Source organism: Apis cerana, linkage group LG11 (assembly GCF_029169275.1).
Source record: "Apis cerana isolate GH-2021 linkage group LG11, AcerK_1.0, whole genome shotgun sequence".
NCBI classification, from domain to species: Eukaryota; Metazoa; Arthropoda; class Insecta; order Hymenoptera; family Apidae; genus Apis; species Apis cerana.
This window is the reverse complement of record NC_083862.1, coordinates 9,686,902-9,705,440: the sequence shown is the minus strand read 5'-3', so window position 1 is coordinate 9,705,440 and position 18,539 is coordinate 9,686,902. Positions and strand designations below refer to the sequence as shown.

The 18,539-nt window shown below is 24.6% G+C and overlaps 4 protein-coding genes across 11 annotated transcripts; 1 reads left to right on the top strand and 3 right to left on the bottom strand.

Annotated features, from left to right (window-relative positions):
• Nucleotides 1-14: 14 nt before the first annotated feature.
• Nucleotides 15-6,928, bottom strand: LOC107997746 (26S proteasome regulatory subunit 8). 4 transcript variants are annotated; one of them, XM_062081713.1, is made up of 7 exons: nucleotides 6,825-6,928; nucleotides 1,762-1,798; nucleotides 1,542-1,686; nucleotides 1,053-1,463; nucleotides 745-971; nucleotides 372-647; nucleotides 15-296 (listed from the first exon to the last, which is right to left on the bottom strand). In XM_062081713.1, the coding sequence occupies exons 2-7, from the start codon at nucleotides 1,777-1,779 to the stop codon at nucleotides 156-158; spliced, it is 1,218 nt and encodes a 405-aa protein (XP_061937697.1). In that variant the 5' UTR covers nucleotides 1,780-1,798; nucleotides 6,825-6,928; the 3' UTR covers nucleotides 15-155. The 4 variants fall into 4 exon arrangements, with proteins under 4 accessions (XP_061937697.1, XP_016912044.1, XP_016912041.1 ...); XM_017056555.3 differs by lacking the exon at nucleotides 6,825-6,928 and adding an exon at nucleotides 1,927-2,107; XM_017056552.3 differs by lacking the exon at nucleotides 6,825-6,928 and adding an exon at nucleotides 1,927-1,981 and having other exon boundaries at nucleotides 1,762-1,843.
• Nucleotides 2,624-7,016, top strand: LOC107997745 (uncharacterized). 2 transcript variants are annotated; one of them, XM_017056550.3, is made up of 6 exons: nucleotides 2,624-2,765; nucleotides 2,841-2,958; nucleotides 3,264-3,617; nucleotides 3,699-3,971; nucleotides 4,063-4,340; nucleotides 4,427-7,016. In XM_017056550.3, exons 1-6 carry the CDS (start codon nucleotides 2,674-2,676, stop codon nucleotides 5,241-5,243), a joined length of 1,932 nt encoding a protein of 643 aa, XP_016912039.1. In that variant the 5' UTR covers nucleotides 2,624-2,673; the 3' UTR covers nucleotides 5,244-7,016. The 2 variants fall into 2 exon arrangements, with proteins under 2 accessions (XP_016912039.1, XP_061937696.1); XM_062081712.1 differs by lacking the exon at nucleotides 2,624-2,765 and having other exon boundaries at nucleotides 2,837-2,958; nucleotides 3,116-3,617.
• Nucleotides 6,256-7,666, bottom strand: LOC107997747 (cilia- and flagella-associated protein 107-like). Its single transcript, XM_062081714.1, has 3 exons — nucleotides 7,373-7,666; nucleotides 7,131-7,261; nucleotides 6,256-7,016 (listed from the first exon to the last, which is right to left on the bottom strand). Exons 1-3 carry the CDS (start codon nucleotides 7,664-7,666, stop codon nucleotides 6,821-6,823), a joined length of 621 nt encoding a protein of 206 aa, XP_061937698.1. The 3' UTR covers nucleotides 6,256-6,820.
• Nucleotides 7,667-8,500: 834 nt separating this feature from the next.
• LOC107997741 (kinesin heavy chain) lies at nucleotides 8,501-18,539 on the bottom strand. 4 transcript variants are annotated; one of them, XR_001766075.3, is made up of 15 exons: nucleotides 17,667-18,539; nucleotides 14,995-15,136; nucleotides 14,683-14,856; nucleotides 14,312-14,580; nucleotides 13,974-14,220; nucleotides 13,665-13,901; nucleotides 13,249-13,595; nucleotides 12,965-13,168; nucleotides 12,736-12,879; nucleotides 12,371-12,655; nucleotides 12,111-12,296; nucleotides 11,836-12,039; nucleotides 11,467-11,758; nucleotides 11,188-11,370; nucleotides 10,891-11,094 (listed from the first exon to the last, which is right to left on the bottom strand). XR_001766075.3 is itself a non-coding variant. In XM_062081710.1 (14 exons), the coding sequence occupies exons 1-14, from the start codon at nucleotides 17,823-17,825 to the stop codon at nucleotides 11,351-11,353; spliced, it is 2,910 nt and encodes a 969-aa protein (XP_061937694.1). In that variant the 5' UTR covers nucleotides 17,826-18,539; the 3' UTR covers nucleotides 8,501-11,350. The 4 variants fall into 4 exon arrangements, 3 of the variants coding, with proteins under 3 accessions (XP_061937694.1, XP_016912023.1, XP_016912022.1); XM_062081710.1 differs by having other exon boundaries at nucleotides 8,501-11,370; XM_017056534.3 differs by lacking the exon at nucleotides 11,188-11,370 and having other exon boundaries at nucleotides 8,501-11,094.

The window sequence follows — 18,539 nt, the reverse complement described above, 5'->3', positions numbered from 1 at the left end:
AACCACAAAAAGTATCAATTTTTCTATTTAATATATTTTTCTTGTAACTGTAACTTTTATTTTGTATACATTTAAATCGAAATTGTATGAAATTTACAAATGATTTTGCAAAAGATGCAAAAGAGTATAGAATGAGAACTGCAGGATGAAATCAATTACTTCCATAATTTCTTGATTGACATATTTTTTTCTGAATCTTTTTGCATGACTTTTGCTACAGCCATTTCAAAATCTTCTTGAGTAACATGTACACGACGTTCTCTAAGAGCATACATACCAGCTTCTGTACATACACCCTAAAAAGAAAAGAAATAAATAAATAATTCTGGGAATAAAAAATGTTGTATAATTTCAAACTATATATTAAACACCTTCACTTCTGCACCCGATGCACCAGGCATGAGTTCAGCAATTTTTCTTAAATTTATACCACGTGTTAAGTTCATTTTTCTCGAATGAATTTTTAAAATATCGAGTCGTGCTTCTTCGTTTGGAGGAGGAAATTCGATTTTACGATCTATACGTCCCGGTCTTAATAACGCTGGATCTAATATATCAATTCTGTTTGTAGCCATAATGACTTTTATATTTTTTGTTGCTTCAAAACCATCTAATTGATTAAGTAACTCGAGCATTGTTCGTTGAACCTATAATATAACATAAAATATAAAATAATTATAATAATATAAAATAGTAATAAACATTTATTTAAAATAAAATTTTATTCTAAAATATAAAATTTACTTCACTATCCCCTCCCGAACCAGATTCAATGCGAGAACTTCCAATTGAATCTATTTCATCCATGAATATTATAGATGGTGCATGTTCTCTTGCCATTACAAATAATTCACGAACCATTCGTGAACCTTCTCCAATAAATTTTTGAACCAATTCAGAACCCGATACACGAATAAATGTACATTCAGTATGATGAGCAACTGCTCTTGCTAATAATGTTTTACCTGTACCTGAAAATAAATGAATTTATCAATATTATTGAATTTTTTAATTAAAAAAAGAAAAAATTTGTTTATTAATTTATTTTTTACCTGGTGGTCCATATAAAAGTACACCTTTAGGTTGGGCAATTCCAAGAGCATCGAATAATTCAGGATGTTTAACAGGTAATTCAATAACTTCTTTGATTTCTTTGATTTGTTTATCTAAACCACCAACCATTTCATATGTAGAATCTGGTACTTTTTCAACCATCATAAGAGAAACAAGTGGATCAACTTTATTTGGTAAAATTTTATGCAAAGTATAACTTTCATTACGTAATGCAACTCGTGAATTTGGTGTCACATCATTAATATCAATATTTTTATCTATATCTACTACAAATTTTCCTTCAGGATGTACTTTGACTAAAACTTTTTTTTTATCCATTGGTTTAACAACTTCTCCAACATATGATCCTTGTTCTTGAAGAAGTTGCAATTCTTCACGCAACATACGTACTATAAAGAGATATTTTTATTGTAATACATCAAATAATTAACTAAAAAAAGCAAAGATATAATTATAAAATAACATACCTTTTGCATTAAGCTCATTACGTTGTGCTTGTAACCTCCTCAAATTTTGACTTTTTTCTGCTACAATTAATTGAAGTTCTTCGATTTTAGTAATGTAATATGGTTTAAAACCTTCTCCTTTCATAGTTTTTTCATCTATTTCCATCTAAAATATTAAAATAAATAAATATTACCGTTAAATAATAAATGTATATCACGTTATTTAGCTTCGAGTACTTACTTTGTTTGTGAGCGTCATTGTTGCACTCACTATTTATCTATAATTAAGTACAAATTATAATTATTTTTATACTATCATTTACCTATAAAAATAAGTGTGAAAAAAAATTTAAAACTTGACTTATATATGATGTTACTAGAAGAATTGCTTGTCATTGATACCTACTGTACTGTAATATAATCCTCGATCTCAAGTTGAGAGTCGATTACTTGCTATAAGGTTATCGACAATCAATTTTATATCGATTAATACATTTACTGTATATTGATTATAAAACATTAAATGAAAATTAATAAAATTTAATAAAATTTTTTAAATTAAATTAATAATTTATATTTATTTCTTTATTTATTAGTAAAAACTATTAAACATTTAATAAAATTTATTTATTATCGCTTGATGTAAATCATCCTTTAAGATTTATGGTTTCATAAAAGAATAATATATTATTTTTCAAATTATATTATTTTAATTACAAAATAATTAAAAATTATTGAATTTATTTTTTAGTATTTCTTAATTTATGTATTTTCTAAAAGTTATTATTGCATAATTTATATTTTTGTAAAATTGGTAAGACTGAACGATAACGGTACTTGATACACGCTTAAAAATTTATAGAATAAAATAAGGCGGCGACGCGGAAAATTATATATATTATGTTAGAATTCTTTCACCTAATTTTTAATTTTATAAAAAATTTAACACGCGCGTGAATAATGGAAAATGTTCTGTTATAATAATAACAAAATACATAATACATAAAGTATAACGTGAAAGTATTCAATACCACGCCACGTGACTGCATGATTTCTATACAGTTTAGATCATATAGGTTAAGGTGAAAACACTCTAACCGGTCGGCGGGAGATGAACTTTGCTCTTAATTTTTATATATTTTTTATGTAAAAAATGGAATTTGACTTATCGTTCAATTATATGCCAATATTTTCCATTATTTTATTACTATTTGTCACGTTCATTACAGTCTTCCAAAAACTTAAGTAAGTACATATTTTTTTTGTTTTCTCTCTGGAATATTACAATCATAATTATATCATGTTTTGTTTATATATTAGATTAAGATGGCCTGTAAAAGTGAACTGCTGGTTTTGTAACAAAAATATAAAAATCTGGCGACAACAGCTTAATTGGTGGATGTGTCCATATTGTGAACAATATAATGGTTTTTCTAAGGTAAATTAGTTTTTTCAACTAAAATTTTAAAGGATATATTATTCATAATATTATATATTTATAATATGTATTGAAGATTATATTCATGTGACACATCCAAAAATTTTAATTCAATTATTAAGATTTTATGCATAATGTATCTTGATTATTTCGCCAGGTTGAATTAATTGATTCATTAAATATTTTTAAAGTTATTGGAATATCTTGATACAGAATTGAAACAATCTATCTATGCAATATTGTTTTTAAAATTCAATATTTATTTTGGATACTGTTCCTATATTTTCTTCCATGTCAAATTTTAGAATGGTGATTACTCATATAATATACCAGAACAATATAAGAAACCTTCACATGAAATCAAAAGATATTGCACAATCAACCAAAATATGACTAATAAAAATATAACTAATGGGCTCTGCAAACAATGTAACATGAATGAAAACCTAAAAATATCAAAAATATCTGGTTATATACCTGAAAATGAAAAAAATTATGAATATGAAATTAAAAAGTTGAAAGATAATTTAGAACAACAATATCCATTATGTGCAAAATGTAAAATTACAGTAAATAATGTATTATATAAGCAAGCATTATGGCTTGCACAATATAAAATGTTATTATTTAAACAAAAACCATTCTGTATAATTGCTAATGTAAGTATTGTAATAAAAGATAAATGAAATTTTATAATATATTTTATTGATTTCTTTCAAAATATAAAATTGAATTTTCAGGACAAAAAATGCTTTGAATTTATATGCAGAATAATAGCAACAATATTAGGTTCTATGGTAGCATACAATATGGAATTCATATTTTTGCCAGTTGGAGGATTATTTTTTCAATTTTGTGCTTGCTGGATAACAAAAAAACAAAATTCTGATACATTACTTATGTTTTTATGGATTTGTATGATTACACTCTTACCTTTTAAAGATACAAAATTAATTAAAGCAGATTTGCAGAATTCATGGTTTTCTCTAGAATATATAACTCAGTATCATATGGTAAGTTAATAAATTAAAAATAAATTATATTGCATTTTATTAATATAATGTAATTTTAATATATAATGTTTTTCAATAATTTTTGTTTTAGATAATATTATTTATCTCAATTATAGGCTTTATAAATATTATACCTAAATCTCATAAAATTACATTAAATAAAAATATATCATTTAAAAAAATTGAATCTTCTACAAAAAATACAGAATTATTTGACTCATTTATAACAACTTCAAATAATAAGCACAATTTTAAAATTAAAACTATTGGTAATTTAAATGAAAATGTTGTTAATCAATCAGTAGAAAACAAGTCTCAATGTGTAGGAAATTCAATTAATTCAAAATCTATAATTTTTCAAAATTTATTGTAAGTAATTTATTAAATTATTAAATTTTTTAATTTTTCATTAATTTTTTATAAAGTACAAAAAATAATAATTATTTATATTACAGTACAAATTCGGAATTACAGTCATCACCAATGTCTGTGGTCAGTAATGATGCAATATTTAATTCTACACCTATATGTAAAAAGAATATGATAGATAATAGTTATTCATTGAATGATAGTTTGAGTACATTAAGCATATTATCATTAGATGAAAATAAACCAAAACATTCAACTAAAATACCTAAGATTTTTCAAACTAAAGTATATAGTACAAAAAGTTCTGAGCTCTTTAAGAAATCTGGTAAAAGACATATTTTATCACCACCGAAACTAAAATCAGTTACACAAACATCCTGGGTAGCCGGTGGTTATTGGCAAGAAGGTATAGATGCACCATCATTATCCAGATCATCCAGTCAAAGTTCTGGTTTTGGTTCTGTGAGTTCTAATTTTGGTCCATCTAGAGAACCATCTATACATGAATTTGACCAGTGTTCAGTTATTTCTGATACAACACAATCTTGTTATACATTACGACAAAATAACAGTCCCATGGGATCTTTTTGTCAACAAGGTCTTCAATTTCCATCAGAACCAAAAAATCAATCATTTAATAATCAAACAGTGAAATTTACATCAACTAATCTTTGTACTTCACAAATGTTATTGTCTCAAAATAACAAAAGAAATAATTCAATTTTTATGGATCAATGTTCACAAGGACAAAACATGAATATAAATGATGTTAAAAGTCCCTCTGAAATGCAAATATTTCCTAGTCATACCACTATTGTAACAAGTCCCATTTGGTTACCAATCCTTTTATGTGGTTCACTTGTATTAAATATAATAGTGTTATGTACTATTTTATTACATTGAACAGGGTATACATTTTTGCTATTCTATCTGAATTTATATTTGCCATTTATACGTATTTTAGTTTTTAATTATAAAGCAAGTTGATTACTATTTTATAAAATAATTACTTATAAAAAATAGTAATTAATAATATAAAAATTTCAACTTGTTGATAAATAGCGATACACTGCCAGTATAAAGTTTTCTATTATTATCATAAAATCTTGTTATTATCACTCGCTTCTTTATCTCATATAAATCATTGTAAATAAATATTATTTTTTTATATGCATTTTACAAAGCATCAAATTTGAACAATAATGTTAAGTTAAACGCATAATAGTGGAAAATGGGATACTGGTTCGACGGAAAAATTATCTGACGTAAACTGTGAATCTTGTGATAAAAAAAACGTTCTCCATGTGTGTTCATTAGTAAGATATATATGTAATCCAAAAAATAAGAATTAAGAAGAACTGAAATAATGTGAAATTAAATTCACTTTATAATAATGTTTAATTTTTTTTTTTAATTCTATTATTATATTTGTGAATACAAAAAAAATTGTTTTCATTACCGTGACTCATAATTAACAAACAACATTATAAATCCTATTAAAATAATTCTATTATTATTATTATTATAATACATGTTAATTTTTTATGTAAATTTTGGTACTTGCAATCTTGTACTATTATCTTGAATATGTTTTGAATGTTAATGTTTAATGTTTTGAATATGGTTTGAAAATAAAAAGATAAATTTTTTAAATGAGAATTATAATTTTTTTTAGTATATTCAGAATTTTTTAGATATTATAATTTTTAAGATATTTCTTATTTTTTTCAATTTTACTAAAATGATATATAATATATATTAAACAAAATTTTATCCAATTTATAAATATAAGTATTCTTTTAATGATAATTACATATTGAAAAGTATCTATGAAATAATATTGTAAATAAAAAACTACAGATGATAAAAGTACAAGCTAGCAATACCATTAAGTGAAATAAAATATCAATAAAAGTTTCTATGATGGTGTTATTATATTTCTTTAAAAAATCAATATTTTTATTATATAATTATTTTAAAATTAAAATAAAAATAATTTTCAAATTACATTGCTAATTACATAATTAATATCTTAATATTTATACATATGTACATTTATGAAACTATCTTTTTTTATTTTTTTTAATATAAATAAAAAATTTTACATTACAAATTTTGTATATATATAGTGGTAAAATCCAAAATATTCTTTATATTTGTAAGAATATTATTGTGTTATGATGTGATGTTAAAATAACTAAATAAAATAAATATTATATCTTTATTTAAGATATGTTTGTGTAAAAAAATTTATATAAGTTTTTTAATGAATAATATATTTTATATTATTATTTTTTTGCACTTTGCACATTTGATATTGAATTTTTAATTTTAAATGGTAATAAACAATATTCATTATCTGATTTATATTTAAAATGTCTAAGATCTGGTACATTAAAATTCACTTTTCGTCTGCGAAATCTTCAATAAAATTAAATATAAGTTAAATTATATAATAAAAATTGTAATTTAACAATAACTTACTTAGTATCCTGTTCAATATCTAATGGTTTTATTTCTCCTATCTCTTCTTTGTAAGTACTCCACCATTGACATTTGGCTATTCCTTCCTTTGAATCCCTATATATTTCTTCTTTTAATGCATCTTTTAATCCGAATTGAGTTAACGTACCAAAACTTTTCATTAAATCTTGTTCTGGAATCCATTTTCTTTGTCTTTAAATATAAAATATAAACTTCATAAATATATTATAATAAATATATATTAATAAGAATTAAAACGCTTATATAATTTATTTATAATTAATACACACATAAAATCATATATACCTTGCATTATAAGATCTAATTTTAGGTCCTTCGAGACTTTTTGGCAAAATATTATAACATAAATCATAAGTAGTTGTCATATTACTATAATATTCCTTTTCGTGATGAAAAAATTTTTCTTGGGGTAAACCCTTATGAGGAAATTGTATTCAAAGACAATATTGTAATAATTAAACATCATTTGAAAATTATTTTATATATCATTTATTTTTTATAACATACTTTAAATGGTAATTTTATACCTCTTGTATAAGTTTGTTTTCCCATTTTACAATTTGATTTATTTTCCAAGTTTCATTAATATGAGGTTTAAAATCTATTTCATATGTAGTTCTCCAATCATCAGGTTGGATTATGTAATCTGCTCTACGTTCAAACCAATCACCTACTAATGTCTTTGGTGAGTACTTGTTTTCGTCTAGTAGTGGTCCACGATCAAGTGTAATTTTTGTAGGAAATAATTTTTTTCGTACATCTGTTAATGATAATGTACCATCTAAACATTGTTGATCCACATTCCAGTTCATAACATTCATGGTATTTATCTTTGAATAATATCATAAGAAAATAAATTAAACAATAAAGTAAAAATTAAATGAATATTTATTATTGATTGAATTAAAATATAAAATATAAGTTACTAATCATATGAATTTTTTTATCAAGAAAAAAAATCGGATATTTATAATTTTGATATTAAATAAATACATATATATATATAAAATATAAATTATTTTATTATTAAATAAATGTGCTATCCGAGAATTATTACTTAAAAAATATTATTAAAAAATATTAATGCTTTTTTTATTTTTATATTTTTAATGCAATTTTCATTAATTATTAAGTAATAGTAATAAATTTCTTAAAAATACTTTTTCAAATAAGGAAGTGAATTGCGTAATAATCCAAGGTACCTTGAAGCTACAATTTCTCTAAACTCTGCATATCATTTAATTCTAGAAAAATTTTAGGAATCTCTACTTCATTTTATTTTCTGCTTATGTTTTCTGCTTTTCTCCGATGAGGTAGATTTGAATTTGATCGAGGGCTTTTGAAATATGTTATGACATATACACAAAACATGCAATGAAAAAAGAATTTATTATTTGCATTGCATTTTTATAGTAAACCTACTTCGATACTTATAGGTTTCGCTATGCACCATCGAGCATCAGTATAGATTTTTTTTTTAAAACGCCTGTAATTTTTTTATGTTGTGGAATTTAATTAAATAAACGCACGTATATAACATATAATTTTTCGAATAAAGCATAATGTAGCAAAGCACGTGATACAACTATATGAGTTTGTCGCACTTTTTCTGTACATTTTTCGGTATGTTTCTAAACCACAATGAAACGAATATCTACATCTGTCAACTTATTTATTTCCTTCACATTCGCATATTTCGTACAGTTTACAAAAGAACGGCAGCGGTTATAGATCAACCTCCTCATTAACAGTGATTTTTGTTTTTCTATGTGTATACCATTAAATATTAACTACTCTTTTTTAATTATAATTTTAAATATGTTTGATGTATTATGAAAATAATAATAACTCTGATTTTTATTTTATTTCTTTTCGTGTATATATATCGAAGATTTTTAAAAAGGACTTTTCGACAAGGATCTGATTTTCGAGGAGTTATACAATAAAATTCATCAAATTTTTCTTAAGCTTCATTGCCTGTTTATGCGCATAAATTATATAAATTATATAAAAAAATAATAATAATAAACATATATGTCAATTAGAAAAAAATGCTGATAATTTAAATTATATTATAATATATATAACAGGCTGATTTATGAATTCGATCATTTTTTTAATTATATTTTGATCGTAACAAAAATTTGTTCAATAAGTACTTTCGAATTTTTTTCTCCGTGTTGAAAAATCAATAATGCCTTTACAATAGTCTATAAAAATAAATGTTATTTAGTAAGAAAAAGTGGTCGATACTCGAAATTCACAATTAAAGAGTTCCCTAGGCTGAAATTTTATTTCATGATTCAATAGCTTAAGAAGAGAATTGAATCATGATCCAAAATTCAGCAAATACATTAATATCTTAGTTGAATAGTAGAATGAAAAATACATTATTGTATGACAATATTTCGACAATTGTTAAGGCTTTGAAACAGTAATATTAAGTGTATTTTTCAATAAATACATATATTTGTAGCCTTTTACGAGTAGGGCAACTTGCAAAGATCGTTTTAATTTGCCAAATAAATGTAATGGAATACGATTATATTTACATACATTTGACAATAATAATTGCACTCATTATGCACCACGCACTTGTCTTTGCATAATATGCAAACACAATTTCACTCTCGATATCACAAAAGTTAAAAAACGGAAGATGACAAAAAATGATTTCACATGGAAACATGATTTCTTTCGTTGTTGTCAACAACAACGAGAGACAATGATTCATAGATAAAGAAAATGTTAATTTTTTTTGTCTACACATCATAAAGAATCTGCGCGTAACAAAATTTCGACGTATCACAAACAAATATTTTGTTGCGCACAGTTTATAGAAACCTATCTTAAATTAATATTGTTTAGAATTCTCCTGCTCTGGACAATACATCAAGTACGTGTGGCTCGTACATTTTTAAGAAAATCATAAATAAAACAATTACAAAAAAGTACATAAAAAGTACACAAAAATTGAAAAGCATTAATTACTGACAAATATGGTTAAAGAATAGTTTTCTAAAAAATGCATGTGTACGTTACATTCAATGATTACACTGAAAGAAAAAAAAAAGAAAAAGAATGTGTGAGCGAATTTTCGGCGGCCTGCAACAGGTTTTAGGAACTTAAGCAGACCTGTGCAATAGCTCACAATTAGACGTACAATACATCTAGGTAACTTCCGAGCATAAGCTCAACATGAAGAAACATAAACTAATACGTTTATCTAAGACAAAAGACTTCTTTATAGACCAAATTTTATTGGTCTATAAAAATTTAAATGTAATATAAAAGCCTCTGATATAAACAAGAATAAGCAATAATAAATTAATTTAAATTAGATGAATATATAAAGATCGATGTAGTGAGAATTGTATTATAATTAATAAAATAAACATGAACAAAGATAAGGATGAAATTTTTCTGTCGAAAATGTTCATAAAGCCATTGGTTCTTGGACCATAATAATATTTAGAGTAGCCAACAAACTTAACACTTTCGTTAAGTGAGCTCTCTAGAAGGTCCGAAAAAATTTTTTGTCGCGTATATGTTAATAGCAATGGAGAGAATTCTTACAATTATAAATACTTATAAGCCACGATCATTCCTACAATTTTTTCAAAGCCGCATGTCCAATCGCATTTCATGTCAGCGATACCTACCAAATGTTAGATAGTATTGCCTCATTTGATGGGAAATATTAATGTTGATAGCAGATCAATTAAAACTATTATAGACAAATTGATTAAATTATATTAATCATTTTTAGAAATTTATTTTCTATTCCATTATAATAGAATTCATTTATCTTTTTAAAGATACAGTATACAAAATTTTATTAGAAATAAATATTAAAACATTTTTCATAAGAGGCCTTTGCATGATTATTTGATAGACATTCACTTTTATTCATCGTGCATGATATTAAGTTAAATAATTTATAAAAATTAACTATTTACAAATCGATAGGACATGCAGCACTAATTTTATAACTTAATGCACTTATTTGAATATACCTAAGCACATGCTTGTTTTGAGACAAATAAAAAGAACTGGCGGTGCTCCTTGCGGATATATTACGTCTATTACCCTTACTATATAGTTGTAACATTTATGGGTATCCACTACAAATTAGAGTCTCTGGAACTCTATTGCTTTCATTGATGAAAGCATTCTTGCATTCATTTTCTGTAAAAGTGAAGGGTTTGGCATTATGCTCACGATCACTGTACGTTGTTACTACCCATATCTGAATAAAAACATGAAAAAAATAAACAAATATGAAAACTACATCAACAAAATCATTAACTAAAAATTAATTTTTTAACAAATAAAAAATTACCCATAACCATTTATTTAAAAAAATTGAAAATTAAAATTTTCGCAAGGTTTGTTCGTCTTTTAAATATTTTTATATGAAAATATCATTTGTTAAACTAAGTAGTTTAACATTAAATATATTGAATATATTTATTCCAAACTGTATAACATTTTTATCGATTCCTTTATATAAAATCGGACAAACCTACGATTTTACAATAAAAATATAGATATTCTTAATTATATACATTGAAAAAAATTATATGCATTAAAAATAACAAATATTCAAATTGTTACTTACCACGATTTCCCGTTCTAATAGCAACATTAGTTAAATGATGTTGACCAGCTCTAATTGGTTTAGCAATTTGCGCACTCGGTCCACGACGGGCTAAATTCTTTTGTCTAACCGCTTCCTTGATTCTATCTACCTCATACTGATAACGTTTACGATCTCGCATTGCACCTTCTTTGGCATCTCGCAATGCTGTTTCTAGAGCTTTGACACGTTCCATAGTAGCTCGTAATCTTTTTTCAAGTTTAGGTAATTCACATCGAAGATCAGCATTATCTCTTACAAGTTGCTTATGAACCTATTAAATAAAAAATACATGGATATAATTCAATAAAATAAATAAATAAATATATATATATGTTTGCAATCACCTACCTTTGTAAGCTGATCTAAATTATTCTCGAGGAAGGAAATCTTTTGTTTCTGTGTTAATGATCCGCCATCATCTTCGTTATCTTCTGCAATCATAGTTTTCTTTATTCTAGTTTGAAGATCTTGAACAAATAACTTGCGAAGATTATGCAATGTTTGAAGTTCTTTGGCTACTGTTTCCTCTAGACCTTTAAGATCTTTTCGAGCCTAAAAAAAAAAAAAACATTAATAATCGTAAATTTTTTTAATTGCTTTTATATTTTGTAAAATTTACATACTTGTTCACGACGTTCATTAAGCAAAATTAATTCTTGTAATTTAACAGATTTATTTGCTTCTTCTTGTTTTAATCGTTCATAATCTGCTTGCATTTGTTGATGAGCCAATGTGAATTTTTGATTCAAATCTTTAAGTTCACTAATCAATTCTTGTTTTTCAGATAATTCATCTCGAAGTGCTGCGACCTATATAATTAATAATAATAACAATAAAAATAACATATAATAATATAATGAATAATGTATTTAACATATATTACTTGTTTCTGATGAGCATCTCGCAATTGATCCATTTGTTCTTCTAGTGCTACTCTCATCTTTGTCGCTGCTTCTTTTTCTTCTGCTTTTTCTTTATTTGTAACTGCTTGTACCTGTTCTGCAGCCTTTAACTTGGCACATTCTTCGCGTAAAGCATCAACATCTTCTTCTAAAGCACGTTTACGTGCTTCTGCTACTTTCATTGATTCCGTTAATGTTTGCATGCGAGCTTCGTGTTGAGAAATTAATAAACGACATTCAGCCAAATCTTTTTCATATTCAGCAACCTAAAATAAAATTTATGAATGAGTATCATAATTAAAAGTTAAATATAATAAATTCAAAAAGTATGAAATCGAATGCTTACTTTCTTGTTACAGTCTACTTGGAAACTTTCTAATCCTTGACATCGTTGTACTAAATTCTTCACCTCTGATTTCATTTTACTAATAAACAGTCTTGCCACAGTAAATTCTTCTTCAAGTTTACCATTACTTTCTGTAGGTGCAACCTAAAAAATATAAAATTTTTAATATTTTATTTAATATAAAAAATTAAAAAAAATTCTTTAAATGATTTAATAAATAAGATTTTACTTTTAAATTTTCATCACCACCAATTGCAACTCCAATTTCACCTAAATCTTTTAAGAAGTTTGCTAGCATTTCTGCAATACGTTTTCTTTGATGAGCCGACATATCGCGTAATTGTTGTAATTCTGAAGCCGTACTATTTAATGTCGTTTGTTTTGCTAATAATTCTTCTGTTAAAGTTTCAGTTTCTTTCTTTTTAATATCACACTATGAAAATAAATATAATTTAATATATATTTTTATATTTCATAATAAAAATAACATAAAAAAATTAAAATAAAAGATACCTCTTGGCATTTCTGATCATAATTAACTGCTAATTCTTCCAATGCTTGTAAAACTTCTTTAACTTCTTCCTTAGCTCGTTCGTGTTCTTGCTGTGTTCGATTTACTTCCTGTTGAAGTTTTTCATATTCACGTCTTGCAGTAGCAATTAATTCTGCTTGTTCATGAATTTGTTCTTTTAAGTTCTCAACATATTGCGATTGTTGATTGATTTCTTCATCTTTATCATCTAATTGTTGATAAAGTCTTTCACGTTCTTCTTCTAATTTTTGTCTTTCTTCATTAGATAAAGATCCAGCCATTAAGTTACCACCAGGAGTGGCTGGCATTGGACCATCATCCAGTTTGCCTGCAAATAATTATAATTTATAATAACATTGTAATTTTATTTTCAAAAAATAAGATAATTAGATACTACCTTCAATAGACATATTAATTGGTGTTGTAACATCTGGTCCTTCAACCAAATTAACTTGTTCTTCAGGTTTAACAGTTTCACCCTGTCGCCAACGTGATAATTCAGCTTCTAATTTTTCAACTTTTCCTTTCAATCTAGCTGCTTTTTCTTTTTCTCTTTCGTAGCGACGTTTCCATTCTTCAGCTGTCAATTCCTCATTAACACATACAACATTCTTAATAGTTTTAGCACGTTTACCTAAAGAAATAAATAATGTAATAATTGAAAAACTTCATTTATCAGAAAGAAATCAAGAAATTTTTCTATTACCAAAATCTAATGTCGATTTTGTTTCTGATTCATTGAAACTAGCTGGTGAACAACAAATAATAATTGTAGTTCTGGCATTGCCACCAAGAGATTCTTGTAAAATTCTAGTTAATTTTGAATCACGATAAGGAATGTGAGTTTTATTTCCATCAGCTAAAGCTGATATTACATTGCCAAGTGCTGATAAAGATTTATTGATATTTTTTGCTTCATCTAATACAGTTCCTTCTGCTCCAGTTTTAGAAACCTAAAATATAAAAACAAAAGTAATATATTCTTTTAATTGAAAAAATAAAGTATAGATATTATAATGAAATAGATATATTTGTATAATGAACCTTCTCTGAACCAGCCAAATCAACAAGATATAATTTTCCAGAAAGCTTCTTTTGGTTTTCTAAATTTTCCTGTTTCACATTTATTAAAAATACAGAATGAGAACGTGAACTGTGTTCGTTCATATTAGTTACTGCAATGTGCCTATTTGATTTTCCTTCTTCTATAACTTCAAATACTTCTTCAGGACTAGATACAAAGCGTTCTGTTGCACCTTTTACAAATGGAACTCGATTCTTGTCTTCATGCACACTTAAATTCACTTTGGAAACTAAAAATAAAAGAAATTAAATTAGAAACCAATTAATTTTAATTAATAAACTATGTTACATTAAATATAAAAAAAATTAAATATAGATAATAATATTCTTACCATCAAGAAGATCTCTAATTTTGTCCATATAGATTTCAAAATATGATACCTTGATGTGAAATTCCAAATTTTCTTCCATACCATAAATATGATTGAAAATATCATTAACAATTCTGGGAATAATACCTTGTTTATTTGGATCTCCAATAACACCTTCCATGGTATGTGTTTTTCCTAATTTATACATAAATATTTTATTAAAAAAAATTATAGTATTTTTTAAAAATTCATTCTACAAAATTTTATAATTAAGAACTAATTTTTAATAACTAATAAGAAATCAAGTTCTATATAATATGTATTTTAACTTACCTGAAGATGTTTGACCATATGCAAAAATAGTGCCGTTATACCCTGCCAATACATCTGTGACAATTGATCTAGCCGCTTCATTATAAACTTTGTCTTGAGTAGCATTTGGTTTAAAAACTTTGTCAAAAAGATATACTTTTCCCTAAAAAAATAATATAATATTAAGAATATATATTATCATATATTGAAAAATCTGGAAACAATCGTAAATTTCGGAAAATTTTAATTATACAATGTAAAATCATTTAAATTATACATTAATATATTATTTTACTTTATTAATTTGTATTAATGAACATATCCATTTTAACTATAGAATATAAAAATTAATATAATTAATATATAGAATATATAGAATGGAATGTTTAATAATTAAGTAAACATATTAAACATTAAACATAATAAAAAATATAATATACTAAAACATATTCCGTTATAATAGCCGCGAGCAAAATATTCTTTGTTTTCTTGATCAATGTCAGCTATGTATACATTATCTTTGATTTATATAAACATATAAATATGATCTAGCATTATAAATATTTATATCAAAGTGATTTAAATTTTTAATTAAAGTTATTTAATTTTTCAATTAAATAAGTTTTTTAAATACTTTTGAATATCTGATTGATACAAAGAAAAAAGAAGTAAAAGTATTTAAAAATTTCAAAAAAAAAATGAATTAAAATTTTGCAATTATAAATATTATATATTATAATATTAAATAATAATAATCATAATCAACAAAAATTGATAATAGATAATTTTAGATAAAATAATAGTTAAATATAATTAGTTAGATAATTAAATAATTAGTTTCTAGTTTTATAAATATTAAAAAAAAAGACATAATAAAAGAAAAAGTGTTATAACAATTGTAATTAATAAACTCATGCAATAAACTTTGGTAGCAATAATGAAAAGATTTATGAAGAAGAAAAAATTTCGAAGATATAAAAAATTTTTTATTGAAATCATAAAATAATGTCAAAAAACTTCAACAAACTGGAAACTATGAATATTGATGATTAGAAGACATTATGAATGAATGAGTCCGAGCGATAGATTTTTTTTCATTCATCGTAAGATAGATGAAAAATTAAATAACTATACTATTAGAAAAATAGAAAAATATAAATTGAAAAATTATAAAACAAATTAATTGCTGTAATTGTAATATTAAAATTAATAATAGTAATAAACATAATAGTTAAAAAATTTTATTATTTAATAAGAATCAATCATTATCAAAAAAAAAAATTTTATTACTTTTGATAAAATATTAAGTTATTTAATTACATAAAATAATGATTTATGAGAAAAGCTTTTAGAAAAGTATTTTTTAAAATATTTTATTAATTTCAATTATTGTTTATTATTACTTTCATTTTATTATTATGAAAGTTTTAAAATCTTTGAATAAGAATGATAATTTATATAGTTGATTTTAAAAAATAACAATATAATATATACAAATACAAATACTTATCAACTTTGAATGAGTAATGATTTAATTTCATTTTGATCAAATTTTATTTTTATATTATACATTTCATAATAAATTATGAATAAAATAAAATATAAAATACAACATGGAAATCATAAATAAGAAAAGACATTTCTGAATCTTTATAGAAGAATATAAGAAAAAAGGGGGACAATTGCACTCAATAAAGCTTTGTTTCAGAAACCTCTTGAAACAATAGCAATATCTTTACTAAGCACCAGATCAAAAGGCTTTTATATGAGAAAGAAATGGTACATTTATAAACATAATATTTATTTAAAAGTAATATATATATATTTCAATATATTTCAAATCATAACATACATTTAAAAATAATAGAAATAATATTAGAAATAATTTCAAATTTTAATTTAATAAACATAAATAATATAGAATTGCAATTCTGTTTAATGATTTTTTACACATTAATATATATTTTAATATGAATCATAGATAATTATAAAAATACATTTTTATTTTATATTATTAAATTTATATATTTGTATCTATTAGAAAAACTAATCTTTGAAATGATTTGATAATCTCTATATTTTATCTACCTTTTAAAATATGAATTTATTTCTCAATGCTGATGAAATCATTCATATAACATATTAAAAAACATTAAGTATACATATATTTTATGAAAAGATTTAGCAATTATAAAAAAATAAGATCGTTTATTAAATTAAAATAGTGAATATGAATTCAATTAAATATTTTGTAAAATCGAATTTACATTTATTGACAAATCTAAAGTTAAATCGTTGTTAAGATAAAAATTGATTTTTATGAGAATGAATTAAAACAATGAAATAAAACAAAAAAATCTGATAATAATTTAATATTATATATTTATTATATTTATTTCGAATTAAGATTTAATCGCTTAGATATGTCAACGTAAGAAAATCATTCAACAAAATAAGTACTGATGAAGATGAAATTAAATTTATTTTACTGAAAATAACAAAAGTGAATCATTATACAATGTTCGAAAAAATTTTGTAATACGTGTAAAATTCACTGCATGCGGTTTACAGATAAGATATTAAGCAAAGAGAAGGACCGAGAGCAGCTGTCAGCTGTGCACGATGACATCACACAAGCTGAACACGGTTAACGAACATAATAATTAAAAAAGATAATGACGTAAAATACATACCCCGATAGAGATGCAATTATCCTCACCGCCAGAGGGGAATTTTACAATAAATTTCGAACCAGCTTTTTCCTCGGAGTCGTTCAAAGGTCGAAATCTACAGACTACCTTAATACTGTCCTCCGCGGCAATCTCACGCTCCCTTGGCGTCTCCATTGCCATATTTTGGTAGCTCGGATTCGTGAGACGAGTTCCTTAGTTCTTCTAATTAGCCACACTTAAAAATGATTTCCAATCTCTCGTAGGGTGCATAGGCGATGAGATGGTCGCGTGAACCACATGAAGAAGCACTACCGTCTCTCTGTCACAAACCACAGCCCGTTTCGGAGCCAGTAAAGATGGCTGCCGTTGTTCGATGATTTTGCGGGTGGATTGATTTGCGTGTACAAAGGTGAGAATCAACGATTTTACTTATATTAGATTGAAAAAAGAACATGGACAATAAATAATACGCGACGGTCTTGTTTCCTAATACATTACTACTCTATGCTAAATCTGAAAATGATTTTTTTGAATATACTTGGTTCCCTAAAAACCAATCGATGAGAAGTCTAGACAAAGTTTAACGCAAACGCGTCGAACTAAATGTGCGCGCGCGCTGTACGACTTGCCTCTTTGCGCATATGAAGCAGCATTGTAGCGGATATCATGCGTTCTCAGGGCTGTAACCTGCGTGGGTGTTGCTTCTTATATTTTTTTAAATTATTTTTCTAAATATTTTATTAAATATTTAGAACATCAAAATTTTACTTTAATAATCATTCTTGATTTATTGATAACATTTGTAAATCATTCATATTTTGAATAGTGATTATAACATTTAGACTATTTTATGTATAATTTTTTTTTATATAATAAATTTAACAAAAGTTAATT